The 27,645-nt window shown below is 41.3% G+C and overlaps 3 protein-coding genes across 8 annotated transcripts in view; 2 read left to right on the top strand and 1 right to left on the bottom strand.

Annotated features, from left to right (window-relative positions):
- The first annotated feature begins 307 nt into the window (after positions 1-307).
- SIRT5 (sirtuin 5) lies at positions 308-12,078 on the top strand. Of its 4 annotated transcripts, none has more exons than XM_079983822.1 (9): positions 308-432; positions 2,642-2,773; positions 4,229-4,362; positions 6,140-6,365; positions 7,826-7,913; positions 8,502-8,555; positions 8,726-8,843; positions 9,878-9,993; positions 10,336-12,078. In XM_079983822.1, the coding sequence occupies exons 2-9, from the start codon at positions 2,659-2,661 to the stop codon at positions 10,409-10,411; spliced, it is 927 nt and encodes a 308-aa protein (XP_079839948.1). In that variant the 5' UTR covers positions 308-432; positions 2,642-2,658; the 3' UTR covers positions 10,412-12,078. The 4 variants fall into 4 exon arrangements, with proteins under 4 accessions (XP_079839948.1, XP_079839949.1, XP_079839951.1 ...); XM_079983823.1 differs by lacking the exon at positions 308-432 and adding an exon at positions 492-644; XM_079983825.1 differs by lacking the exon at positions 308-432 and adding an exon at positions 538-562.
- A 731-nt stretch (positions 12,079-12,809) lies between these two features.
- On the top strand, positions 12,810-19,247 carry NOL7 (nucleolar protein 7). Of its 2 annotated transcripts, none has more exons than XM_079983891.1 (8): positions 12,810-13,039; positions 14,165-14,225; positions 15,139-15,197; positions 15,617-15,648; positions 16,332-16,413; positions 17,743-17,864; positions 17,940-18,017; positions 18,772-19,247. In XM_079983891.1, the coding sequence occupies exons 1-8, from the start codon at positions 12,846-12,848 to the stop codon at positions 18,837-18,839; spliced, it is 696 nt and encodes a 231-aa protein (XP_079840017.1). In that variant the 5' UTR covers positions 12,810-12,845; the 3' UTR covers positions 18,840-19,247. The 2 variants fall into 2 exon arrangements, with proteins under 2 accessions (XP_079840017.1, XP_079840018.1); XM_079983892.1 differs by lacking the exon at positions 12,810-13,039 and adding an exon at positions 13,362-13,400 and having other exon boundaries at positions 14,064-14,225.
- Positions 19,248-19,529: 282 nt separating this feature from the next.
- Positions 19,530-27,645, bottom strand: part of RANBP9 (RAN binding protein 9) — a 28,246-nt gene continuing 20,130 nt past the window's right edge. The window contains exons 9-14 of one of the 2 annotated variants that reach the window (XM_079983890.1): positions 27,405-27,595; positions 26,654-26,801; positions 24,711-24,784; positions 21,709-21,860; positions 20,971-21,082; positions 19,530-20,495 (exon numbers count right to left, since the gene is read on the bottom strand). In XM_079983890.1, coding sequence (XP_079840016.1) covers positions 20,365-20,495; positions 20,971-21,082; positions 21,709-21,860; positions 24,711-24,784; positions 26,654-26,801; positions 27,405-27,595 — 808 coding nt within the window. In that variant the 3' untranslated portion in view covers positions 19,530-20,364. Of the gene's footprint in view, positions 20,496-20,970; positions 21,083-21,708; positions 21,861-24,662; positions 24,785-26,653; positions 26,802-27,404; positions 27,596-27,645 lie in introns of both variants that reach the window. The other variant, XM_079983889.1, reaches the window with a different exon arrangement.

Genomic DNA, 27,645 nt, shown 5'->3' with positions numbered 1-27,645 from the left:
TTTCTATATTGTGATTTTATGTTGCAACCGCCCCGAGACCTGCACGGTATAGGGCGGTATACAAATAAGGATTAATAATAACAACGTGCTTGTTTCCAACGTAATTGTAAAACGTGTTTTTTAAACTGTAAAACACATCGATTTCAAAAGCCTCTGGGAGCGAGTTCTAACGCGATTTCCAATGCAACCTTATACGTGCCAATTAGGAGGAGGCGGCGGGTGGGCTTTGCATCCGCAGCGCCCGACGCCTCGGGCACCATAGTAACCTCTCATCAGGCCCGGAGCCGGGAGAGGGCGACGTGCCGGGCTCCACGCAGGCCTCTCTCCTCCCTCCGCCTCGCCTCGCCCGTCGTCGTCGCTCCTGTTCCTGCTGCTCGGCCTGGCGGGGCGGGACCTCACGAGGCGGGCGGCTGGGTTGCGGGGCTGGCGGTGGTGAGCAGCGGCGGGCCGAGGGCGAGGGGCGCAGGTGAGGGTCTCAGGCCTTCTCGGCTGCTTTCCTCGGCCAGCTGCCTGTCCCTCCGTGGCGACGGCGGGCCTCGCGCCTTTCCCCTCCGTTCCTTAAGTAAGTAACCTTCAGGGCGGAGTAAACACATGTGAGAAAACAATTTTCCTCGCCCCGATATTCACGGAAGCCACCAGGAAGTGTATGTATATTTGTATCTATATGCATACGTGTGTGTGTGTGTGTGTGTGTGTTTGTATACACACACATTGTGAGTATAGGAGCCTATACTCCCTAGGGCCTGAGGTCCCTTCGCCCCCCCCCCTAATATTTGAGGGGGCTGCCCACCCCTAAAGTTGATGGGCATTGCCATTCCAATAGTGTGTGTGTGTGTGTGTGCGCGCGCGCGCGCGCAACGTCATGTAATAAATTATGTGGAGTGGGACTTACCTGTCCTCCCCCCCCCATATTTTATTCAAGTTGGCACCCCTGAATGTGTGGCGGTGGGGGGGGGGGTTTCCCCAGTCCTCTTCCTTCACTCTTTCATCAGGAACAGAAGTTACTCTCATAAAAGGCATGGTGCTTCTCGTTGTGTCCCCGCCCCTTACCCCCTCTCCTCATTTTACATGGAAAGGGGTCCATCAGCTGTATAGATCCTAAATTTAAAGGGGTGCTTATGTAAAAATAAAAAGGGCTTGGTAGGCTTGGCTCTGCAGATCCAGGTGCTGTTACTTCTGTTTTGTGTATGTAGCTAAAGAAACCAGATCCAGGTGCTGTTACTTCTGTTTTGTGTATGTAGCTAAGGAAACTAGCACAGGTACAAAATAGAGTTTTTTCCAACCCGATACATAGTCAGTTGAGACTGGATTTCAGCATAGGTCTTTGTGGTCCATTTTCAGAGGCAAGCATACCAGTGCTAACATGGATCTCCAGGTATTGCTCTCTTTTTTCTTAGCAGCGTTATGTTTTTATATCCTGCCTTCCAAATAATTCAGGTGGTTTCACGTCCAGAATACGCCCCACTCTGGCCTCTGCCATGTACCTCCCCCCACCCTACCCTAAACTTGAAACAAACTGTTTGGGATGTAACCTTGCTACTGTTAAAAGTGCTCTGTACTTAGTGCATAATGTTTTGAGAGCAGAAATGCCCAAGTCCTGGTGAATGAGACTTTATTAAATATGGTGAAACTGTTTTCATCTGTTATATGCTATCTGGCATCCTAAGTATCATTAGCTGGAGATCTTTGTAGCAAGCAAACCTTCAGGGTTTGTTTTGATCCAGTTTGCCTAGCCTAGAGAGAACTGAATGGCTCAACTAATAGTTTTTAAAATGTTCTAGCAGCTTGTATAAATCAGTACATAATAGTATTGCCGTCAGACAATAGACAAGGTTTTCCAGAACGAGGCATCTCTCTCCTGGGATAAGGGAACATCAGGTTAGGAAGCTTGGTAGAGTTTTTTTATGTGAATCAATCAGGATAGGGAAATTGCAACTCCTGGTTTTTATGAAATGTGGCAAATATGGCTGGAGAATATCCAGCTGAAAGGTATATGTAATTAAAAACTTTGCTTACACAGGCAGTTTAGGACTAGAAGAGAATTCCTGTTTACAATGGAATTTTAATAGTCCCAGTGAATATAAAATACATACTGTATTGTGTTGTAGAAAACCTCTTGAGAATCATCTCATATACTTTGTTTAATCCATGCCCCAGAGTGAAATTGATTAAAGAACTCGCGGACAAAATGTTAATTTGGCACCACTGTTGTCAAAGGCTAGGTTAAAGAACAGAGCCTCTCTGCTATGGCCTGCAATTCAAAGTCCACATGCTTCAATTTAGCAGCAATTGCAACTAGCAACAGACATACAGAAGTGTAGGTAGTCTTCTTTCTTCCCATTCTAGCCCTAAAGAAGTTGTCAGTACCATGAGTGTTGCTCTTCTACCACTCATGCTGGCCTTCCTGTTAGAATCTTCCCTCAGCTAAGTCTCCAGCTGCTAAGCTAAAGTGCATTGCAGAAACAGCTCTCTCTTTCTGAGCACAGTGGCAAGTATTTAAACAACCCAATGAGGAAGCTGGACACTAATCACAATGGAAGTGGGGTCCCAGATAACTCCAGAGGCAGACAGCAGATGGAGTTTCCTTTGCCATCTTGTTAAATACATTCAGATTTTTTAATTTAACTTTCTTCCATGTTAGGACCGTAAGGAATCCTGATGAATCTTTTCCACTTTACCACAAGAAGGCTGGTTTCTCAAGTATATTGTGGACTGAAACCTCCTTCTTCCAAGAAACAAAGGACGTGCTTTGAAATGGCCCGACCAAGTTCAAGTAAGATAAGATTCTGCCCATGGTGTATATTTGTTTTCGTGTCCACACACAATATGATTTCTGTGAACTGATTATTTTTGTTCCTGTTGTAAATAATGAATCTTGAAATCTTAAAAGTTTGAAACCTTCCATTTGAATCACTTGGGTTTGGAGAGCTATGTTGGTGAAGATGATTGTACAGATGATATTTGTTTAATTACTCCTATTTTTAAAAATGTAGCTTATTAAATACAAGGGGACATTAAGGAGATATTAAGGAGACATCTATTCACCTTTCTGTTTAAGAGTAGAACTGCATTCTGTCTTTACAAATGTGTGTGCCTCAAGTCCATCTGTGGAAAAAGGGAGTAATTGTGAGGGAGACTATGTAAAAGGAAAAATTCTCCCTTACAAATATTTCCCAACAGCTGGGCTTTCTTCTGGTTTTAGAGCCCAACTAGATTTAATAACAAAAAAATTAAAAAGATGGAGGAGGGAGAATATTTGTGTTCCTCATAATGTGCAACAGGATATTACTAATGTGAGACAGCTTATGTTTTTTCAATGTCTGGAAATTCTGTAAGTTGCTGATTCTTTATTTCTAAATCCATTTGAGATTGGTCTTGCTTTTATGGTTCAACATAATTTGTGGTCCTGCTGCTTTTCTTAAAACTGTACTGCATTGTGTTAGCCATGAATATAGAAATGCAGTCATAATGGGAGGTAACCCAGAAGGCCACTAATATGTGATCCTAAGAAGGCATCACTAATTTTACAAGAATAAATCAGTTAAAATAGTTAGATCCACACAAAGGAGCTCACCTGTACAACTTGCATTTTTAAAACTTATTTTTTACATTTAAATGCCTTAAATAAAATGAGAAGTTGTATTCTGTTATGTATAGACAAGAGTCTGTATAACCAAGTACTTCAGTTTTGAATATCAGCAGGTCAGGTCTTGTTTCTAAGCACTTTCTAGTTTTCCTATGTAAGATTCCTTAATGAGCTGAAATGGAGGCCTCATAAAGCAAAGCATGCATTCCATTTTATTTAATTTTTAATCATGAACTGGCTAACCTTTAAAGATCAATAGGGTATATACTTCAGTACACCGAGTTGCGTCATGAATGAAATTATTCATGCGCTACAGTTTTGCTTTTAAAAAAACCCTCCATCTTAGGACTCATCAAACTCTTAAATGTTTCCAGGGTCAACACGTAAACATAATTTTGTGTCAGACATGTCTTCTGATTGTAGTCTGCAGAAGTTTTAAGATACAAAATTTAAGCACAGGCAAAACTAGTCAAGCTCAGAGAGACTGATTTGTCCAGGTCATCCATTCCAGACATCTTTAAAGCTGAGGAGTGTCAAACTTTGGTTTTCCACTTTCAGATAAAAAATAGCTTTTGTATGTGCTTAAAATGTGTCATTTAGAAATAAATCTGACTTTTTCATCTTCTCTCTCTTTTTTTAAAGGTATGGCTGATTTTCGAGAAGTATTTGCTAAAGCAAAGCATATAGCTATTATTACAGGGGCTGGTGTCAGTGCTGAGAGTGGTGTTCCAACCTTCCGAGGTGCAGGGGGCTACTGGAGGAAATGGCAAGCTCAGGTGTGTGCTACTGACCCGTTTTCCCCCCAGGATGCTAAATACTGCAACGTAATAGCCTTCAAGTGCAATTCTACACATATTTACTCATAACTAAACCCTGCTGAGTTTAATGAGATTTGCTCCCAAATAAGCATAGGACTGCAACCCTAGTAGCTTTGAGGGAATGTAAGGACATAGTTTTGCGACAGGGACGCAGGTGGCGCTACAGGGACGCAGGTGGCGCTGTGGGTTAAAGCTTCAGCGCCTAGGGCTTGCCGATCGAAAGGTCGGCGGTTCGAATCCCTGCGGCGGGGTGCGCTCCCGCTGCTCGGTCCCAGCGCCTGCCAACCTAGCAGTTCGAAAGCACCTCCGGGTGCAAGTAGATAAATAGGGACCACTTACCAGCGGGAAGGTAAACGGCGTTTCCGTGTGCGGCTCTGGCTCTGGCCAGAGCAGCGATGTCACGCTGGCCACGTGACCCGGAAGTGTCTCCGGACAGCGCTGGCCCCTGGCCTCTTAAGTGAGATGGGCGCACAACCCCAGAGTCTGTCAAGACTGGCCCGTACGGGCAGGGGTACCTTTACCTTTACCTTTAAGGACATAGTTTTATTTGTTTATTAAAATGTTTATTTCTCTCCTTTTCGTCAGGGAGCCCAAGGTATTGTATATGGTCCTTCCCTTCCTCATTTCATCCTCACAACAACCCTAGGAGGTAGTTAAGGCTCGGAGATACTGGCCGGGTTTGCACAACATGGTTAACCAAACTATGGCTTAGTTAAGGTTGGATATTGTAGCTATAAAGTCATCTTGTAGACTTGGTTCCAAAATGGTGATTTCAGGCTAAATAAGTATCTGCTAGGTCAGAGCTTTTCAAACTTCATATTGGTGACACACTTTTTAGACATGCATCATTTTGTGACACAGTAATTCAGCTTTACTATAAGAGTACAGGGAGCGTTCGTGGGACACACCTACACACTGCAGCCAACACACTAACATGACGCGACACACAGTTTGGAAAGCTCTGTGCTAGGTGTTTTCTAGATATCAGGTTATACACCTAGGATTCTGGGATAAAGAAACAATTGGCTACAACCCATTTTTAAGAATGTAAAGTCTGGCTGCGGTCCAAATCGGTCCCACGCCTTAAACAAAACACACAGATTTCCAGATAGGCAGCGAGCAGAAATTAATAGAAACTGGCAGTCTTTATATTGGCCAAGCTAGGGATTGATTTTGGTTGGCATGTTAGATAAAAGACAAAGTAGTTACCGTACAAAGTGGTTATATTTACAGTGGCAGAAAAACTGGAGGGGATTTTGTGAAGCTGAATGCATTTCAGTGTTATAGCGACACTCTGATCTAAATCTTGCATTGTAAGAAAGCCCTATTGATTGGCTTCTCAGTTCTGAATTGTTAAGTAGTGTTCTGATCCCGTGTTTTATATTGTTCAATTGAGTTTCTGCTTTGTTATTGTGTGTGATATAAAGCAAATAAAGGGTGGCATTCATCTAAGTTTTACCCTTGAGTAGATTCAATGAAATTAATGAACACAACTAAGTTAGGTCTGTTAATTTCAGTGAGTTTTCTCCGAGTATAACTTAATACCACCCAAAAGACTTACCTCGATCTAGATTACTCCATTGTTGTCTGTGAAGTACTGAACACACTGAAACACAGTATATAAATGCCAAATATTGTGCTTATGGCTGCTTGCAAATGAATGTGAGGCTTTATAATCAGGTATGGGCGTTCTATTGACAAAGCAACAAATGATTCCTCCCCCTCTACCCCACAGGAACTGGCTACTCCAGAGGCTTTTGCAAGGAATCCCTCTAGGGTGTGGGAATTCTACCATTACCGTAGAGAGCTTATGATGAGTAAACATCCAAACCCCGCACACACTGCCATAGCAGAGTGTGAGGCCAGGCTAAGCAAGCAAGGAAGGAGTGTTGTGGTTATCACGCAGAACATTGATGAGCTCCACAGAAAAGCAGGAACAAAGCACCTCTTAGAAATCCATGGTAAGGAATCCCCAGCAGTGTGTTACAGATATCTCATTCAGCTATCCTTTATAAGATGTTTGTTGATATTTCCAATCATAAAGACATGGAAATTAAAGACCTGAGAATTAGCTACGATGGGACATTTTCCCTCCTATTTCCTCTCTCAGGTTTCTTTGAAGGCATGCACAAGATGGAACTTGCTTAATTGCAGCTGGAAGACTGAGGGTAAACATGTGATAGCGAAGAATTGTACCCGTGTTTTTCCTTTACTGAATTAAAAGCAGAGGAGGGGTTTTGATTGGGAAACGATATTTGTTGTGTTGGAGGAAGTATTAAGCAGAAATGCTGCTTTAATCAAATTGGGAAACTGCATGGCTGCATTTCATTAAAAAAGAAAACACTGGGGAATTCAATAATAGTTCTCCTGTATAATGTGTAAATCAGCCTTGAAAGGCACATTAGAAATTACCATAGAGGGTAGAAACTAAATTAGTAAACAAATCAGGGCCAGAAGGTCATACACAGCCTTTCATATATGTACTAGCATGTTGAGGTGTTTCCCTTTCCCAGTGAAACATCCTTTGTCCGACTGAGCTATTCTTGAAGGATGGGCAGTGCCCCTGCTTTAGGAATAAATGGGACGCGGGTGGCGCTGTGGGTTACACCACAGAGCCTAGGACTTGCTGATCGAAAGGTCGGCGGTTCGAATCCCCGCGGCGGGGTGAGCTCCCGTCGTTCGGTCCCAGCTCCTGCCCACCTAGCAGTTCGAAAGCACCCCTAAGTGCAAGTATAGAAATAGGGACCGCTTTCTAGCAGGAAGGTAAACGGCGTTTCCGTGTGCGGCGCTGGTGCTGGCTTGCCAGATGCAGCTTCGTCACGCTGGCCACGTGACCCGGAAGTGTCTTCGGACAGCGCTGGCTCCCGGCCTCTTGAGCGAGATGAGCACGCAACCCTAGAGTCGGTCACGACTGGCCCTGACGGGCAGGGCTACCTTTACCTTTTTGCTTTAGGAATGGAATTCTGCAGATTCTGGCTGTAGTATTTAATTCGCTTCTTTTAAGAAGTTTGTTTGTTGCTTCTACAAGGCATGATTTTTAGAATCTAGAAAAGTAGCCTCACTAAATCTGCTGTTGACTATGTACTTTGTAGAATTATACAGTATCTGTGTATATGACTTGTAGTCTGAGGAACAAATAGTTACTTGGGAAATGGTGAAAATTATTAACATATGATATTTATTTGGGCTTGCATTTTTGCAGCTCCTGTTGCTTAAACATTTCAATAGTCTACTTTGGCTAGCCAGTAGGTTGTTTCACTAATAAATGCTTTATAATATTCTTCCAGGCTCAAAGTGCTGAATTAGGCTATTTTCAGTTCTTGTAAGATGTATGAGAATCACACTGCTGGTATGATGTGTTAGAAGTTTTGTATTATCAACTGTCAAGTCCATGTTTAAAATATGGGATTGTTATTTACAGGTAGCTTATTCAAAACCCGATGCACCAGTTGTGGAACTGTGACAGCAAATCACAAGAGTCCAATCTGTCCTGCTTTGGATGGGAAAGGGTAATGGATCTGTGCTGTGTTACCTACAGTTTGTGTCTGTTGGCTCCTAATGTAGACATTTTCTCCTGTCAGATTAGGTGAACATTCAGTAGATGAGATACAGCATACTTCATAGGGTACTGATCCAGAGGGCCCTTCAACCTTTGGAAGGGGTTTTTCCCCCTGCAGGTGTGGGGGCTGATGCTTAAAGGGAATGATTAAAAGCTCCTGTCCTGCTCAAGAGTAGAGCTGCCTTTCACACCAGTCTGGATCCCAGTAATAGAGTTTAAGTAGTCTGCTCTGAGTAGGACCAGCATTGAATACCACTTGATGAGCAGGATTTTCCTAACCAGGCCCATCAGCAGAAGCCTTGAACAATTATTTCTGCTTGCATATGGGGCTTTGCGTGCCCCCCCAAATTGTCTCTTGGAAGGTTGGGAGAACCCCCAGAACAGTGCAGGGGGGCAGGAGAGGGGGATTGTTCCATCTCGCAAGCTGTGGTGCTCGCACAGAAAAAAGAATTGGAAGAGCATGACATTGAGTTCCACCCCATGTGATTATTATTATTATTACACTTGCAATGTTCACAGTCTTTATTTGCATTTATAGTGCTCCAGATCCAGATGCTGAGGACAGCCAGATTCCTGTAGAACATCTTCCTCGGTGAGTGTTGAGCTGCTGAAGCATTCAAAAATTGCATGCAAAGGAGATGTTCTGTTACTTAACATATTGCAGCAGAATTTGTAATAAACTAGATGAAGATTTTTAATTCCTTTGCTTTCTTCCCAGCTTTGTGTCAGTCTAATATATATCCCCATAATTTTTCTTGGCAGGTGTGAAGAATGCAATGGCCTCTTGCGCCCTCACGTTGTATGGTTCGGAGAAACTTTGGATTCTGATATTCTTACAGAGGTTGAAAAAGAACTTGAGATTTGTGATCTTTGTTTGGTGGTAAGTGATTTTTGTTCTGTTTCTTTGTCTTTAATTTGTTAGAGCCTATAACTTACTATTGGCTCATGCTTCCCAGGAAAGGATTCATGAAGTTAACTGTCAAATATAACAGAGATGAAATGTCAATATTTTCACATAGCACAAGGTTGGGCATTTGAGTGGTCCAATTGAGTTGTTCAGTTGATGGCTCAAATATTGTCAACGAATGATCATATCTCCTTAAAGCATTCATTGTATTAAAATAACAAGCTTCAACAGAGTTTAAACTTGTGGTGATTGCAAAAGGAAATTAATTACCAATAAATATGAAGTTCCCTTTGCATGTGAAGTTCCCTTTGCATTGAGGCTCTTGTCATATTTTGAAATTTACAGAAGAATTGGCAGGTTATCACATATCAGTAGCTTTCAGTGGCATATGTATAACTTATTTTACATTACCCACAATACTTATTTTAAGGGCACACAGAAACATCCTAAACTCTGCTAATCTTTGATCCAACCTGATATGTCTGCAATGAGGTAATAGTAGTCATAGGTAAAGGTAAAGGGACCTCTGACCGTTGGGTCCAGTCGCGGACAACTCTGGGGTTGTGGCGCTCATCTTGCTTTATTGGCCGAGGGAGCTGGCGAACCAGAGCAGCGCACGGAAACGCCGTTTACCTTCCCACCGGAGTGGTACCTATTTATCTACTTGCACTTGACGTGCTTTCGAACTGCTAGGTGAGCAGGATCAATAGGAGCTCACCCCGTCGCGGGGATTCGAACCGCCAACCTTCTCATCGGCAAGCCCTAGGCTCTGTGGTTTAGACCACAGCACCACCCGTGTCCCGCAGCTGGTATACAAACCCTTTTTTAAAAAGATCAGTGCAGTCCTCAAGCTATAGTATGATTAATGTTGGAAAGGGTGGTGCATGGGGAGGAGCCTGTAGGGCGCTCCCAATGTCTGGTTGAAAAATTTGATAGCTGCACCAAGCCAAAGTTTTGGGCAGCTAGGTTAATGCTTATGAACCACTGCATTTTCTTCTCTTTCTCAGGTTGGAACGTCCTCTATAGTATATCCTGCTGCTATGTTTGCTCCCCAGGTATCTGCCAGAGGAGTGGCAGTTGCAGAATTCAACATGCAAAGCACCCCGGCCACAGATAGGTTCAGGTAGCACCCTAATATTCTTTAGAACTAGTAAATGCCATTATCTGCAGAATTAATTAAAATGTAAAACCTGCCGTATCTAAAATGTTTGCTACCAAAGGCAATGCAATTTTCTCACTTGCAGCCTAATCTGTAGACCAGCAAATTTGCCATTAAACTTCTTAAACTCCATAGAAATAAATGGGATATCAAACAAATGTAAAAGATTTACTGGTTTATGGAAGGGGGGATAGGTAAAAGGACTAACAATGTTCTGATATTTGTTTAGGGTTAGGGTTTTGGAATTATTTGCCAAAGTACAATTATATTTGATTAAATACTATTTATATCCTGATTCTGTTTCAGGTTTCATTTCTCAGGTCCCTGTGGAACCACGCTGCCCCCAGCACTTGCACGCCATGAAACTGAGATAATCTCATGAACATTTATCAGCAACACAGAAGAAGAAAACCCAGCTGCTCATTTAGCAGGGTGCAAGCATAAGAGAAACGTGGGACTTGTAGAAAACATTGTGCCTGCAAGTGAGCAATAGGATTTAAGGGTGACACGGAAGAAAATAGATCATGATTTTCCAGTTGGTTACAAGAATGAGCAAAGCAAAAGAGTTGTCATGGTCATTGGATAAGCGGTTACATTTTTGTTAGACAAAAACGATTTATGTGAAATGAGAGCATAAAAATGCCAACAGTTCAAAAGAAGACATTTGTGCCCTGAAATATTAGGCTACATATTTGGCAAATCATAATGGGGAGGGACTTCATCATGACCTTACACGTCTTTGTGACTACACAAAATAATTTTATAAACCAACTGTAAAATTCTGAGAAAGGTATGAGTAAGCAAATGGGGCAAATGACAGCTTTTCATATAGTCTACACTCCAGTTTTTGTAGGAAAATAGTAAACAAGGTGGTCTTTTTCATGAAGCAGTGCAATCTTCTTAAAAGGTTTACTTCCAGGATGGTGTACATTTCTATATGGTGATCAGTGTGAGAAAATAATTAAAGGAACATAGGTAGCAGCATCCATGTGCAAAGTATACATGCTTAATTTCTTCTCGCTCTTGGACTTATATGAATGTATCTGTGGGTTTGTTTTATTAGTCTTTTACTTATTTTGTCTACTGTTCTAAGTCACTAAGATAAGATAAACCAATGTTTGGTCCGTTTTGTTCCAAAGCAGTTTTCCTATCAAAACATCAATATGTATTAACAGATCTCATTATATAATTAGTGCTGCATTAGATACCACACTAACCATGTTTGCACTTCCTCTCAACGATGATAAAACATCAGTTAACTGGGAAATGTAATAGAACTCAATGCTGAGTTACTGTGAAACAGAACTTCCAACTTTTTGATTATAATATGGGTTGGCAGTTTCCTTTTTATAATTTAATATTAATATATAATATATAGAAGAATTTTGGAGTAATCAGTGTGCTTCACATATATTATAATTATCCATTAATTGTAAGAGGCTTTGTCATGAGCAAAGTTTCTAGAGCTGCAAGGAATATGAGCTCTCAAAATTTGAAGTCAGTTTAAACTAACATCCCCCAATACCCATAAACAAATGGCCTAGAAGGGGAAGTCAGCAGGCCTTATGCTGGCACCATCTGGCAGAATGAGAAAGGAGTATAGCCTTGCACATGGTGCATTCATGACAGTTTGGTGCTCAAAGATGTGCACCACCCTCAATCTTAGAACAATCATGTTGAAGAAATGTTAGATGGCAGCTTCTTGCAGTGAAAGCTGTAGAAGGGCACTGGACTAGCGCCTTTTAAAAATGTAACAATTTGGGCAGCATTCTACATGGTTATATAGGAGCAAACAATGGAATTTACATTTGGGTAAGCATGGATAGGCTTGTGTTGTTTTAGTATATGCTTTTGCCACATGTTTCTTTGGGCTAGTGCCTAAGCGCAGTTTCATTCTGGATATTGGAATCTTTGGCAGCGGATGAGAAATGGAGTGGTTTCTGCTGCGCAGACGCCTTATGCCCTAACAATGTGAGGGGAAATTATGTATGTGATTTGTACTGTTCTTTCACAAAAGAAAATAAACTATGTATTAATCCGAAAACAGAATCACTGGTATCTAATTGACTGAATCCCTTGGTTGCTGCGTATGGAACTCAGACTGCCCCTTTCACCTCTTCCTGCATTTTCCCTGTCCAGAGGCGGAATCCAAGCTTTAAGCGTAGCTGTGACTGGACAACAGGGTGTCCATCCAGAAGCATGAACTGGCAACAAATAGCACTTTCTGTTCTGTCTAACATGGGTCCTGTTGTGTGGGCATGTGTGTTGGGGTGGGGCATTTGCTGTAACAATCCCGGTGCAAACTGTTAAATACACCTGTACTTCAGGGTGGGGGGAAGCTTGTGCTGAGAGGGGATTATGATCGCTTCGCTGTGCAAACTCAGCCTTAACGTTGCAAATTAAAGAGTCGAGGCTAGTTTGCTTTACTTATAAAATCCTCAGTGCAAACTTTCCTTAAGCTGCAGCAAAACCCGCCCCGATCCAGTAACTGACTGCAGCAACGTTGCAACTGTCGCGGTTTAAAAAAAATCACGTTTCCACAAGAAATAAGAACCAAGCTGGAAAGAGCAACAGATATATTACTGTGTTGCCATCCCTTGAGGGCGAGCGAGGGAAGAACAACATCCCTGCTAATCGCCTTATTTTGGCTTCGACTGGCAACTCCAACGCCCTCGGAACCTCGCCGCTCGGCCAACGCCGCCTGCCCGGAAGCTTATTTTCGCGCGCCGAGTCCGCTCTAGCAAGTCCACGCTCCGCAAGGCTGCTTCCGGGTCAAAGGGACGCAGATCAACCGGAAGTTCGAGGAGTGGAGAAAGATGATGGCGCGGAGCACTCGCTCGATGGCTAGGAAAAGAGTCGCTGCGGAGGCTGCCGCCGCCGCCGCCGCCGCCGCCGCCGCTTCCTCCGAAGAGGACGAGGAGAGTGACGAGGCTCCCGAGGAGGTGACCTTCGAGAGCGCGCGCGCCGCGGCCGAGGAGGCGCGCCGGTTGGCGGGGGAGCGCGTGCGCAGGTAAAGCTCGGCGTGGGACTCCTCCATCCCGCGCCTAGAACGACGCCTTGCGCTTCGGGGGTCAGCCTCGTCGTGGCGAGGAAGGGCGGGGGTTGACCGGCGCCTGCCCTCCCTCCTCCTCCTATGGGGCGGGGGGGGGGGAGAGGCAGCGCCAAGAGCCTTTCTGTGGGGAAATTGAGCCATTCGGCAGAACTGAGGCGCCAGAACCAAAGAGAGAAGCTGACGTAGCTGCATGTTGGGCTTCAAGGAGCTGCTGCGTTCTTTCTCTTATTATCCCCATGTCTTCGTCCCTTTCTAGTGTTGTAAATGGCCTTTGCGTAAAAGGTCGAATTTGACCATGATAGGCCTCAGCTGTGAGAAAGTATCCCTTACTTCGGTAGGAAAATAGTAGGTGGGGTTTGCTGGGAGAAGAGTTTGCTGCATGCTAGAGAGAAGAGAGTATCAGTTCTTCAGACAAACAAGAGCCAGGATTTGGTAGTGTGGTTCCACCTGGAGAAACGCTTGAATATTCTTCATTCTATCCTATACGGTTCAGTTCTGCAGTTCCTCAAGGACCACCTCTCCCCACATAAACTGACCTGGACCATGAGGGCTTTTCTGCTGCGGCCCCCTAATCCTCTTCCACCAGGCCTCTGGCTGATGAATTTTCTACGGCCTTTTAAATGTGTTTTGGGGGGGGGGTCTTGTCTTGTTTCAACTATTTTGTGCTTTTACCCTGTATTTTTTTATCTTGTGAACTACCGTGAGATCTTCAAATGATATAATAATAATAACACAACATCTTAGTCCAAAACTAAGGGAATGTATTAGAGATTTTTCTTGGTAGATTTGACAATATAATGCTGTCTACTGAAAGTAAATTTTCAGTCATTCATATTATAAGGACAATTTACTATGTTCACGTAATCATTAAGTGTGTTCCCTCCTCTCTTCTAAACATAGACAATTGTGGCCATTGTGAGAACACATCCTTCTTTTCCCCTGACTGCACTTCTTAGCTAGTTTCTCTTAACGTTGTTGATAGCACTTGGAACAAGCACTCACACTTGACTGTAAATACACATTGATTTTTCTTGTGCCCATGTCTTCTCTTCATAAACAACATCCTATTATTTATTTACTTAGAGAAAAGGCTACCTTAAAAGAAAAGAGACGACAGAAAGAAGAACTATTTAAGGAACAAAAGGTAATGTTGAAGTTGTTTTATTTTTCATGCCCAGCAAATTTCCACGCTCTGAAAATGTTTAGCAGTTGTACCATACTGCCCCTGCAGTTGCACACCATAAGACTGAGAATCACCATGAATAACATCAAAATTCAGTCCCAGTGTGTTATTTTGCAGATACCTGTGTGAGGGATTTACATGTGTAATATACAAATGTTATCTACAAACTAATTTTCTAGAGTTCCCAAATGTTTTTAAATGTAAGTGAAATATCACACATACTCAGTTTTGCACCACTTTTTATCTTAATGACTGCAGTCTATTGAGGTAAACTATTTCACTATACTTTTTAATGTATTTTTAATCCTAGCCCCACCCTTTGCTTGTTGCAACTTACCACAGTGCGCATCTTGGGTACAGCATAGACTGTTTTGCTCAGAGTAGTAACACTTTTCCAACCTACGTGGTTCCTGTTTGTATGGTTTTATAAGGACCCATGAACAAAGTGGAGGCAGGATATAAATATGCAAGCTTAAAGACTTAAGCTCTACCATTCTGGGTCAGACAAAAGCTCGATCTAGTTCAGTGTCCTTAAACAGCAGCCAATGAGATGCCTCTGAAAAGTTACAAAGTGTCCTGTTCCCTTTTCCCATGGCAAGACTTGTCTGGAAGTTTAATCTGGGATATACTGAACCTAACTAAAGATCTTGTACATAGCCCAGCTCATTGGTCATTTAGTCACAAAATCATAATGACCAAATGAGATATCAGGGCAAAGCCTATTTATCCCTTTCCCAAATTAATGCATGGTTAGATACCAAACTTTCCACTCAACTGTCAGCTAGGTGTGGTATACCATTACTGCTAGCATTGTCAGAGGGCTAGCTTAATAACAGCTGTTGCTTAATAATTTGCTAATGTTGGTTTCTTTTAGAAAAGAAAGCTGCTTCCTGAAAATGTGTTGGAGGAGTTGGCATCATCAACACAGACTAGGTAAGCAAAGTATGTTCTGGAGCTCCAATAAGCATTTCAGTGAGATTGGGTTGTATGCTTCCTTTGGCTGCAATACCCATAAATGACTAACCCCCACCTACACTGATGGATTTATAATTTCCAACCAACACCAATGGCCAGAATGGGGAGAGCAGTGCATGAATCAAGTGTCATAATATGCAGCTGGTGTATGCCCTACCTTTAAAAATGTGTCTTAAATAGTAAGGGAATTGGAAAGCTGAGTTACTGGGCGCTTACAGAAGCCTTCCTATCTTAGTTTTGCTATTATATTCATGATAGGTAAGCACAGCTATTAACAGTAATTGCTGTGCGTATTTTAATAGGTTCCATATGAATGTGCCATTTTTGTATTTGTGAATAATTCATCAAAATATCTTCCAATGTTAATTTCTCCTTAGCAAAAATCAGCCATCTGCCATGCAAGAGCAAGGTATGTGTACGATTCTGTCCAAGATTACATTGCGTTTATTATGTACTTTGTATCATGCCATAAATATTAGGATCTACTTGACAATGCCCATACAATATTATGACTATTATAATAATGACCATGATAACTATTTTTGTGTTGTTCATTAATCTTATAGTTTGAGATACTTTCACTTCTCACAAAATGCATTCGTGCTGTAAACTTTGTTCTTTAATTCACATATTCATCATAAATGTGCTGGGTCCCCAATTACCTGCACCTGTTTGTCTGATAACAGTGGTCATTCTTTCTTTTACCACATACATTTGTGAATTGTTTAGTTGCTAAAGAGGCTAAAAAAACTACTGGAATGGTTTGCAACTAGTTGAAAAGTATTACAGTGGTACCTCAGGTTAAGTACTTAATTCTTTCTGGAGGTCCATACTTAACCTGAAACTGTTCTTAACCTGAAGCACCACTTTAGCTAATGGGGCCTCCTGCTGCCGCCACACTGCTAGAACATGATTTCTGTTCTCATCCTGAAGCAAAGTTCTTAACCTGAAGCACTATTTCTGGGTTAGTGGAGTCTGTAACCTGAAGCGTATATAACCTGAAGTGTATGTAACCTGAGGTACCACTGTATAGTCCTGCATGGTATCCATGGACGTGTAACGTTTCAATGAAAGTTTCCATTATTTTTATAGGTCAGAATGTTGAAGATGATTCTGAAAGTGAGAATGGCCAAAAAGATACAGAGGAAGACAGTGAAGAAAACTTGGCAACTAGGTATGGCTGAGCGATTCTTACATGTCATAGTGTTGTAAGAAAAGCCCATTTATTCTGTTCTGCAAGTGCATATGATGTTCTTATTGCTCCAAATAACCACAAAATCTCAGATCCAGCCGCTTAAAGTACTGTACACAGATACTGTTGCATGTCAGTTGTATTGCAGGATTCTCCATGTACAAGATTTGGCTACTTCTGTCCATTCGTTCAGTAAGACTCAGGAAACGGCTGTGCTTGGCTTGAGGACGATCCTGGGTTTTATTACTACAATTGTCTTTTAAAAAATCTGATCCTGGAGACCCACAGCCAGTCACAATAGATAGTACTGATATAAGGCATCTTTCATTTATTTACTTAGGAAAGTTTATAGCCCCGATAGGTTTTTATACTGTTGATGAATTAGCATCGTTCATTTTGAACAAGCCTGAATTATTATTAGTGAAGCTGAGGAGTTATTTAATTTTATTTTGATAAATTAAGGTTTTAGTTGTAATATTATAGCCCCCCACAAGCCATTTCTAAAATCATGCAAGCTTTAAAATATGCTGCCACGTGTGACAGTGTATGTTTTCACAAAAGACATCTCCATGTTAATACAAAGCCAAGCTTAGAGACAGCTTCTGTACTTGCAACAGTATCCTGTGAAGACTGTCTATAGTACGCAAAGTAGGACTGCCCACTAAGTAATAACCTCAATACCTGTTAGGTATTTTTGACTTGTCACTTAAATTACCGTATTTTTCGCCCTATAGGACGCACCTAGGTTTTTTTTTGGGGGGGGGGGAATAAAGGGAAAAAAATTATTTCCCCCCCAGGCGCGGGGCTGGGGCGGGGGAGGCCCGAGCTTCCCCCGACCCCAGTCCCCAAACAGGCAGCTCTCTGCAAGCCGTGGGAGCCCAGGGCTGGCTCCCGCTGCTTGCGGAGAGGTCCGAAGCCTGGACGCGCTGATCTCAGCGCGCGCAGGCTTCGGCATGCAGGCAACTCTCCGCAAGCAGGGGTAGCGCTCCCGCCACTTGCGGAGAGGTCCGCGAAGCCTGGAGAGCGAGAGGGGTCTGTGCGCACCGACCCCTCTCGCTCTCCAGGCTTCAGCGAAAGCCTGCATTCGCCCCATAGGACGCACACACATTTCCCCTTCATTTTTTGAGGGGGAAAAGTGCGTCCTATAGGGCGAAAAATACAGTAGCTTTATGTATGAGAACTTGATCACATACATTAGATTACTAGGAAAAAAGGGAAGTTGGAAATCATTTGACTAAAACTTTCTTTATGTAGGTCTGCTCTAGTAAGAGAAGTTACATTACAGAGAACTAAGTATCATTTTATCATTAGGCTCCAAGAAAGCTATATGGCTGTGCAGCTAAAAGATCAGGATTTAACCAACAAGCAGCAGCAAGTGGCCAAAGACTTCCTACAAAAACACCTCTATGGAAGAGGTTGCCACCGAACAACAGGTACAGTGGCCTTTGCTTAACACATTTGTAGAGTTATACATGTAGCTTATGCTAATTGACTCTTTGTCTTTTCAGCAAACCAGTATTTTTCTGTTCAAAACAAGAGAAGTGATGTTAAAAAAGCTGCATTCCAGTTTGTGAATAAGTCTTGGGGTAAGTGTTTTTTCTTTTTTGAATGTGCATCTTATGTGGGTAATGAAGATGTGGTATGGATACAATCCCCATGGAGCTGTTTGTTATGTAGGAGCGATGTAAAGGAGGTTTTCTTCCTGGGACAGTGCTTGTAAGTGTCAGGGTTGACACTGACCCATCTTTAAAGGACATGTTTTTTTTTATTTATAAAAAAGCAGAAAACCCAGCCAGAAATAAACTTGTGTGCTTACAGTATTTTTTATACTGAAGTGTAATTAGCTCAGTGGTAGCACACATGATTTGCAGTTCCCAGTATTTCAAGATACGTGGGGGAAAGCCTGAAACCCCAGAAGAGCTGTTAGTCAGTGTAAACAATACTGAACTAGACAGCAGTGGTTCATCTTGGTAGACAAGTCAGCTTTCTATGTTCCTAAAGAAGTTTGCTTTCTTGTTTGTGGGAGATTGGCTGGCCATGTTAATATAAATAAAATAAGGGTTGATATAGTCCTGAGCATGGAGCTCAAAGCACCTTGTTTGTTGGTATTATTAGCGAGATCAAACAGGCCTCCTAAGGTAGAGAATGATATCGCGCCTAGTGCTGTGGATAAGTCGATGTGAGACTTAAGCCAAAAACTATCTGCCTTACTTAGTGTACTCAGCTGCTGTAGCTGTCTCAACCCAGAGGTGAAGGGGCAGATTGGTGCTTCTTTCATAAACAATTTGGAAGGGGCCTGGCAGCAGCTGTTACTTAAAAAATATTTTTCTTTCCTACCAGGTGAAATGGAAAAGCAAAAGGCTAAGAAGTTCACAAAGCACTGGGTTTCTTCAAAGATAAGCTGCTGAAACACAGACTACATTTTTACAAGTTGTGGAAAATAAATTGGAGTTTCTTGAGTGAGAGCTGTTCAATATGATTTCAATATAATATACATATAAGAAAAGAGGCTTCATATATATAAGCCAACTTCTGTAAATACTATAAAGTATTAAGGACATTGTCATATTTTTATCCTGCTTTTCTCCTCTAAACAGTGCAGTGTACTTTATTAGCTTTCCACATTTAAGCTAAATTTAATGCTGAAATGCAATTCTATTCCTTAAATCCTTAAAGGATTGGAATGTCTTCTGCAGGACAGCTTTTTAATAATTGTTTTTATTTTAACAAATCTCTAGGTTAATAAGTTGCATATATGCTTGTAAACAATATCTGCTGGAATCTCAATTGCTAAAATAAAAATGCAAAAGAACCAATATGGATTACAAAATCAATTTTTTCTTGGCCCTGAATTTCAACTTTCACATACAAGCTGCACTGTGAAAATAAATACTTCTGATGAAAGCTATGCCACCCCCATTGGTGTTCAGTTAATATTAAAGCAGTGTAAGACAAAAAGTGAACCTACTATGATTCTCATCAAAAGGTTCTTTAAACCCTTTTAACACAAAGGAATCCCCTGCAGCCCATGCCATGACTTTCATAACTAGAGATGTTTAATTAACTAGTTCCAAGTCCAAAACACAACACAAGCAAAGTAAGGTAGCCATCCTACCATATGTAGAAGTATTTAATGGCTGGGTTAATTATGGTATCACTACATTTTATTGCAATAGAGTACTCATTTAAGCACTTTTAAAAATGCAGGGTGTACAAAGATTAAATTAAGACTGAAATTGACTAAATATTTGGTTTTTATATAAATAGGCCATAACCACACTGTGTTGACATATAATACTGTTATAATACAACAGTTAAACAGGTGAGTCTACAACATAAGTTGTCTGCAGTTAAACAGGAAACAGAGTTGAAAAGACCATGTTAAAACAAAAACCACCAGGAAACAGGTTGAGATTGTAAGTAGCAACAAACATATTCACTCAGCTCCTGAGTATTTCAAGTTTTACAGTACACATTAAAAATATTTCTTCCCATCAATACTATACAGCCAAACTGTCAGGTACTTATGCATTTTGCAAATTACACTGATTGATCTATGTAATAATGGGGGTGGAAGTTGGCAAATTATCCTGCTTGAAGTTTACATCACCCACATACTAACACATCCACAACATCATCTATTTCGTCCCACCTTCCATGAAGGCAGGACTTTTTTGGTTTGTCTGGAACAATTCAAGGGTTTGTCAATCTGATGTTACCAATGATACTTAACTCTGGTTAAAGATGGAAAATTTATCCTAACAGTAGGTTAGAAAATCATTTGCGTCATGCTGTAAACTAGGAAGCAATGTAAAGCAACAGACCTGTCCTTAGTACATAATTTAAAAAATCCAAACTCCATTCAGCAGAGCTGGTCTACTTTCATGTTGAATATAGCCGCATTATACACCTTGGACATCATCATATGCATAGCTAGTGTAGATAATCTTCCACTGTGGCAAATGCACAGGATCCAATTCCTGACCGGGCCATCAATCCTAGACACTGTGAAGCCTGTCCCATTGCAAGAGCAAGTGGAGGTTGCTTTGGTAGATTGTGTGTCTCTGAAAAGATTACATAATATGTTATACTTAAGACCAGGGGAGGGGGAAATCTTTCTTATCAGATACTTTTCCTACAAAAATATTGTGCCTCTGCAGTTACCAAACTGGACTTTAAATTCTTCCCAGCATCCCAAAAGAGACTGAATATTTCACATCACAAGACTTTACCATAACATAAACCATACAGGAATTATATGGTATCAAAACCTTGTGAATCTTACCAGTCAAGATTGGTAAGAATTTAAGAATTGGACGAATTTAAGATTTATGTCATTTGATGTACCACGTCATACAAAAAATAATCCTTCAATGAAAATGAGTGTGTAACTTTGACATTTACGGCAAAGGGATTTGGTTAAGTGCCAAAAATTGCCATTGCAATTTCAACAATACTGTTTTTGGCATACCACACCATAATTACTTTAGGTTAACTTACAATAATAAATGTGCTATGAAAAAAAATGGCAAGCCTTACCTAGTATTGCACTATTGAGAACTGAACACACAGGCTCTCTCTGAATGGGGTCCAGCTGATTTCCTACTGGACTGCTCCAGGGATCTGAATATGCAAGTAAACTGAATGCATCCTGTTGAGAAATCTGGGCTTAATTTTGTCATTATCAAATTATCATCCGATTAAAATCAAGTACACTTGCATTATTTTTTTATCTTGCTAAAAAAATTGAGCTTATGGTAGAGGGCACTATTTATTATTTGCCAAATGTAAATTCCAAATTCTCTTTTAAAATCATGAAAATGATTGTTACATTTGTAAAAAGCCACAGTTCCTAACAACTACACAGTATGAGATCAAGTGCTCACTATCAGAGCAGGGGTGGGACAGAAAGTGCTTATGAGAAAGGGAACTTTTTTTTTTTTTTAATCGTTTCCAACTCTCTGGTTTAATTTAGTCATTTTCCACTACATTTCCTTAAGTATGATCCAATTCATTCCTCCACACAGAATTAAAAACCAAAGCTATTCTAGCTACCAAAAACAAGTCAAACTGCTTTTCAGCCGCACATTGTACTAGTTTTGTTATTTGGGTGGTTATTTGACACAAATAGGTGCAAGCACATTAATGTTTCACAGATGACAAGCTAGTGAGCTGAGAACTGCAAATATCACCCTCTTCCTTGGCATAGACTGGATTGCACATCAGTGTGGATATCAGCGCAAGCTCATATTTGACTGGAAAGACATTTTAACTTACTTTGAGCATTTTCTTATTTGCTGTGTTTTTGCCACACTCTCTTCTTAGCTGCTCACTCATGGCTTGCAATTCTCTGCCAAAATGAATCATTCTTTCAATAGCTGCTTGGCTACCTCCACACAGTTGACGTCTTAACTGACTGGAATCAACCTCTGTGAGAATGATAAGGCACTATCACTAAACAGCACAGCAGTGAGAACACAGTGCTTTGACTACACACAAACTCAATGAATTAGGCCAAAGTAATAATTGTGGTTGATCAATTCAGGGTTTGGGCTTCTGATTTAAGACTTTAATTTCTAATCCATTTCTCAACTTTGAGAACTCTGCTAAGCAGCATACAATAAAAGTGACAACAGCCCAGATAAAACCACATAAAACACACACAGAACCCAAATTCAAAAGGTATGAAAGAATGATGATTTTATTGTTCTTCCAAAGGAGCCAAGAATGTGGATCTGGAAAGCTTCCTTGGGAAGAAGTTCTACAAAACTGAGGTCAATGCCAAAAGTGCATTATTCTTAGTAGCTGACAAGTCTTGATAGCAGTGGTCTAATAAAAACACAAGCTGGATCTGTTTAAGTATCTAAGATAGACTTTGGTTACAAGGAAGGTCTGCTGACTCAAATAAAAACTAATTTAGGTTTGTTTAGTGTGTCTATACTAACCCAGAGGATGGAGGAGGGGAAGCGAGTCATCCAAGTCATATTATCAACTGCTTTTGAAACTTCCCTCAAATTCAGAAGCAGTTGTCTATGAGGTAAGCAAGACTTTCTTGGGCTCATGAAACTGGATCCTGACCACTGTAAATATTACTGCAAATGTAACGAAGCAAGCTTTATTTTGTTTTTTGTGTGTGTTCTCTTTTAAATTTAGCCAGTTGTATCAAACATTTCTCATTAGGCAAGTTTGTATCGATTAAATACATTTAAATATACTATTCTGTGATAAGCGATCTTAAACCATGCAACTGATTCTGCAACTTGCTCATGCATTAAAGAAGTATTTGATATCTGATATTGTGGGCTCACCACATAGCAAGGCATCATGCTAATCTTGTAGACAGACGCTGGGTTTCACAGAACATGCCTTTTTGTGCATGAACATTTTTACAGGGCATGAAAGTGGTGACAATTTCCCCTTCAGTCTAGAAGCCCTTGTGCTGGGTTGGATCCCCTCCAAATCATGGTGATGGAAGTTTTATTACAAACAAGTGGGCTTTTATTTTAAATAAAACCTGATAAACTTCTGTCTGTAATTTGACACACTATGGAGAAATACCAGAATGTGTTTACAGTAAAGGTAAAGGTAAAGGTACCCCTGCCCGTATGGGCCAGTCTTGACAGACTCTGGGGTTGTGCGCCCATCACACTTAAGAGGCCAGGGGCCAGCGCTGTCCGGAGACACTTCCGGGTCACGTGGCCAGCGTGACATCGCTGCTCTGGCCAGAGCCAGAGCCGCACACGGAAACGCCGTTTACCATCCCGCTGGTAAGCGGTCCCTATTTATCTACTTGCACCCGGAGGTGCTTTCGAACTGCTAGGTTGGCAGGCGCTGGGACCGAGCAGCGGGAGCGCACCCCGCCGCAGGGATTCGAACCGCCGACCTTTCGATCGGCAAGTCCTAGGCGCTGAGGCTTTAACCCACAGCGCCACCTGCATCCCTGTGTTTACAGTACACCCTCCCTAAAATTATAGAAATAAGCACCCATAATTCTTAAAGCAAAGGATATTCACTAACTGTTCCCGATTCTTGGACTTCAGCTGAGTAAAGATATTCCTTTCTTGGAAATGCCTCCCTTTACCATGGTTATGGCTCCAGACCTGATTCAGGCTTGGTAGCTATAGAAATGTAACTGTTTTCTGCAAGGAAAACAATCTTTTTGTCTTATGAAAGTGATTCTGAATTTTATATTTTGGTATTCCAATGAATTTGTTTTTTAACTAAGTAGTACCAAAAATGTGGATGGGGGGGGGGGAGAAGAGGTACATTAATTGTCACAGACACTTTTTGATACACACCTGCAACAATAGCTAATCAAAAATTCTTACAGTAGTGTTAGTAGGTGTGTGTTTTGTTTTTCAAGGTACAACTTGGGAAAGTATTTTGAAAATTTACAAAAACTATCCAGAATGGAGCACAGACATTTGCTAAATTTGCTCCGCTCTTTTACATGTAGTTCTCCTTTATCTGATCCATTTAAACAAATTAAGTTTATTCTGCACCTAAATGCTCTATAAGGCTGCAAGATAGGAAGGATTTGGGGAATGACATCAAAAGCACACTTGCACACTACCTCAATCACGCAGATGCAGACAGCATCCTTGTGTCTCATTGGTCTATGGCACTGGGAAAATGAGTAACATAGCTCATTATGCAGATCAACTTTCCCCAACCTGGTGCCCGCCAGATATTTTAGAGCACAGCTCTCATCATGCCTAATTATTGCCCATGTTGGCTGGGGCTGATGGGAGTTGTAATCTAAAACATCAGGAGGGCTGAGGCAAAGCTGATGTAGTTGTTTCTACTTTACTCAGTAGCAGGAAAAGTGTGATGCTGGTGTGAAGACATTCCACACAATAAGAACCACTTAGGAGTTGTGGTGGGCAAAAGGCGTAACGCTGAAGCCATTTCAAGCAGCATCTGTGTGACAATTCCATCTCTTCCAAGATTATGCAAACTCAGAAGATATTTTACAACAATGGTAAGGAAGTGTGAGTCTTTCAAGCCATAGTGAAGCACAGCAGAGTGAAAATAATCCAATGCAAACTAAGTAAATTATAAATGCAGACGTTACATATAAAGATTTTCCACTGACTATAGCACTTCAGACCTATATAAACTGCCTGAAAACAGGTTAGGTATGCCTAAAATTCACTTGAAAATAACTGCAAGTAAACCAAACAAAAAATGGTGATAGTAATAGTAAATATGTAAGAAATTTTGCTGCAGACCCATTTCTGTGTCACATTCTTCCATTTCGTGATCATGTTTAGAACTACCGTTAAGGAAGCCATTGGATGATGTCTCTGCAACCCCATTGGAGTAGTGATCTGTTTCCATGTCTACATCATTGCTGAGAAGAGGAAAAATGCATCATTAAGTGTATAAAGTGTTGGAATGGGGGTCTCATTTTTAAATGTGCACCTCACTGTGTCCCACAATGCAACTGGGGAAGAATAAAAACCTATTTTACCACACATTGCATCTGACTTATGGTAAAAAAACAAAATAATCACTTGACTGATGGGGTGACAGAGCTCTTCCTTGGATAGTCTATTTCTCTGTGTGAGCTTGTGCATCCAAAAGTGTTGTAAGAAACATTACTATTGGAATATGAGAAAGCTGATTTTCATGATGAATTCAATACATTATGAAGAATCCTTAATAAAGGGTGGATCAAAGGGTATAAAAGCAAGCCCACCTCAAGCAGGTTGCTCCCATAAGCCTGAGCTTGCTGGCACTGCCATCTTAATTATGCTGCCCCTGACAGAAGCACGTGGGTGGCATGGCAGTGGGTGGTATATATGTAGGTGTACTATTCAGAGAGCTGATAAAGCAAGCTAAGCAATCATGGGCCTCACAGAAACACATGATAGAGGCAGTCGAGTGGTGGTGAAGCCTGCAGGGACCGTGGCACTTGTTGCCCAAATATGCCATATTCTGGCACAAGGCCTGTCTAAAAGCCAGAACACTAAGGTCCTAAAAAGTTAAGTGTGGGCTGTGAATCTCCAAAGTCATCACTTTTTATTTATTCTGCAACAGTTCTTGTAATTGCACAATACATAACTTTAGGAAACAGGACCAGCTTTCGCTGTTGCTCCTGACCACTTAACCTATGCAGCTCATTTTCTTAGCCTATCAGAAATTGGTGCACCAAGTAAAATATAAGCCCCATTCAGATGTAGAGTACATCCAGTATATTCCCACCTCTGGTCATCTTCATAATTTTCAAACACTGGGATTTCTCTGCAGATAACCACACAAAAGACGTACATATTTTGGGAGCCATGCTAAAAGCATGACCCTCCACCACATCAACATAGATAGGACCTAAATAGGATGCATCAGCGGGGCTAGAGTTTGTCATTTATCCACATTGCTTCCAGGCAGACAAGAATTAAAATAGTTTTAAAATATAGAAATGCTAAATAAACATGTGAAAAATATTTTATTTGTGGCTCGTGTGTGTGTTTAATTTTTTAAAAATAGACATGTATGGGATTGTCCAGTTTCTCTCCTCTCAGACAGAGTATCTGAAATATATCCACATGAGAGGTGGTATGTAGATTCCTTTAAACTTTCTCTCTTTGTACAGGGGGTTAAGAGAGGGAAAGGAATTTCACAGAGAAGTGTGCTGTACAGCAGTTTCAAGAATGGTGGCTGCCTACAGTTGATCATGAGACTGAGGAGAAAAGTCCCTGAATAGTAAGTGGTTGACGTGGGGAAAGTAGTGATTGATTAGTGCATACCCCATACTAAAAGCAGAGAGAAAAATATTTGAAGTCCATCCACTAGGGTGATATGGAGGCACTGAAGCTTGTAATAATAGCCTATACAGGTAACTCACAACTTGCACTTGTCTGATCAAAACTTTGCATGGGTGGGGAAAACAACCCACTCTCCAAATTTACTTACTCCCCTGCATCTATGCAAAGCTGTGATTGTGGGACCCAGCCATGGGAAGGTGGTGCAAGGGCTCTGGCAGCATCCTCAAACCCTTGTGCTGCCTTCCCAAAGCTGGACAAGCAACCCTCCACCTTGCAGTGAAGCCCAGTTCTGGGGGATCCTGGCTTTATGCAATTTCGCTTATATGCGTGGTAGCTAGGAATGCAGCCACCACATAAGATCTGAGTTACCTGTCCTGGAAAATCAGTACAATACATAAATCATGAACAGTGGTGGATGAAGAACAGTGATTTCAGGTTGGAATGAGTGTACTTACCTGGAGTAGCTGTTAACTTGCTGTGACCGTGTTACATTTATATTATTGAGCTCTGGTACATTCAAACTGGTGGACTGATGTTTACTGTGACAGTAAGACTGATATGCTTTGTTTGATATCACTCCATTACTGCAACTACTTTCAAAACCTAAAACCCAAAAAGCAAAAATTCTTTTTAAAAATAATCCAGTGTTTGAATTTACAAATGTGTGCTTATTTTGAATATTCATAATTCCATACAACATGGGTTTTGCATAGAGGGCAAGCTAACCTCAAAACAATATGGTTTCTGTCTTTTGGCACCTGAAAGGACTCTCCTCCCATAATCTCTCCTCCCTCCCCAGCAGTAGTATGAACAAGCTGTCCATTATTTGATCTACTGTGGTCTAGATAGCATGGGATGCAGCAAGAGAAACCACTCTTTCTGTAATGAGGTTTAAACTTTTGGAAGAATCTCTTTGCTTGATCCTTATTTGCTTCTTAAATAATATTATGACAATAGCTGCAGTGGTTAATTGAAAGAGAGGCCCATTTGTCCATACACTATGGGACATGTCTGTCTCTATTGTTATACATAAGACAGGTGCAGAAGAAAAGTTGTTAGTGCCAGCAAGGAGCTGAGTGGCAACACTGCGGGACACCAGCCACAACACAAAGCATTTCACATGCTAATAGACGGATGGATGAAAAACTGAAGATCCAGAAGTGAAACACCTCTGTATAACACCAGCTTCTGCCAGCTCAAACTCACCAGAACAGTGTGTGCTACTTCCTTTGCCTGTTGCTAGACTGTGAATATTCATTCCATGGCTGGGGCTCATACTAGGACTACTAAACGATCGAGGACTAACAGGATAGCTATCTTGAGATTTTGGACTGTGACCTCCTAGACATCGTACTTCACTGTCTGTACCATTGACCATTTCTATGAATTGCCGTACCCTAGGAAACACAAGAGAAGAGTTAGTTTATGAAGCCAATATAATTTCAAC

The sequence above is a fragment of the Podarcis cretensis genome (genome assembly GCF_951804945.1).
Source record: "Podarcis cretensis genome assembly, chromosome: 7".
NCBI lineage: Eukaryota > Metazoa > Chordata > Lepidosauria > Squamata > Lacertidae > Podarcis > Podarcis cretensis.
Note: the sequence above shows the minus strand (reverse complement) of the source record. Positions and strands in the feature narration are given on the sequence as shown.

Excerpts from the sequence above, each read along its gene's own strand:
- NOL7 (XM_079983891.1), top strand. The coding sequence starts at position 12,846 with ATGATGGCGCGGAGCACTCGCTCGATGGCTAGGAAAAGAGTCGCTGCG. Across the intron at positions 15,649-16,331 it reads ATCTGCCATGCAAGAGCAAG|GTCAGAATGTTGAAGATGAT; the intron begins GTATGTGTACGA and ends TTATTTTTATAG. Across the intron at positions 18,018-18,771 it reads GTTTGTGAATAAGTCTTGGG|GTGAAATGGAAAAGCAAAAG; the intron begins GTAAGTGTTTTT and ends CTTTCCTACCAG.
- SIRT5 (XM_079983822.1), top strand. The coding sequence starts at position 2,659 with ATGAATCTTTTCCACTTTACCACAAGAAGGCTGGTTTCTCAAGTATAT. Across the intron at positions 7,914-8,501 it reads CCTGCTTTGGATGGGAAAGG|TGCTCCAGATCCAGATGCTG; the intron begins GTAATGGATCTG and ends TTGCATTTATAG. Across the intron at positions 9,994-10,335 it reads CCGGCCACAGATAGGTTCAG|GTTTCATTTCTCAGGTCCCT; the intron begins GTAGCACCCTAA and ends ATTCTGTTTCAG.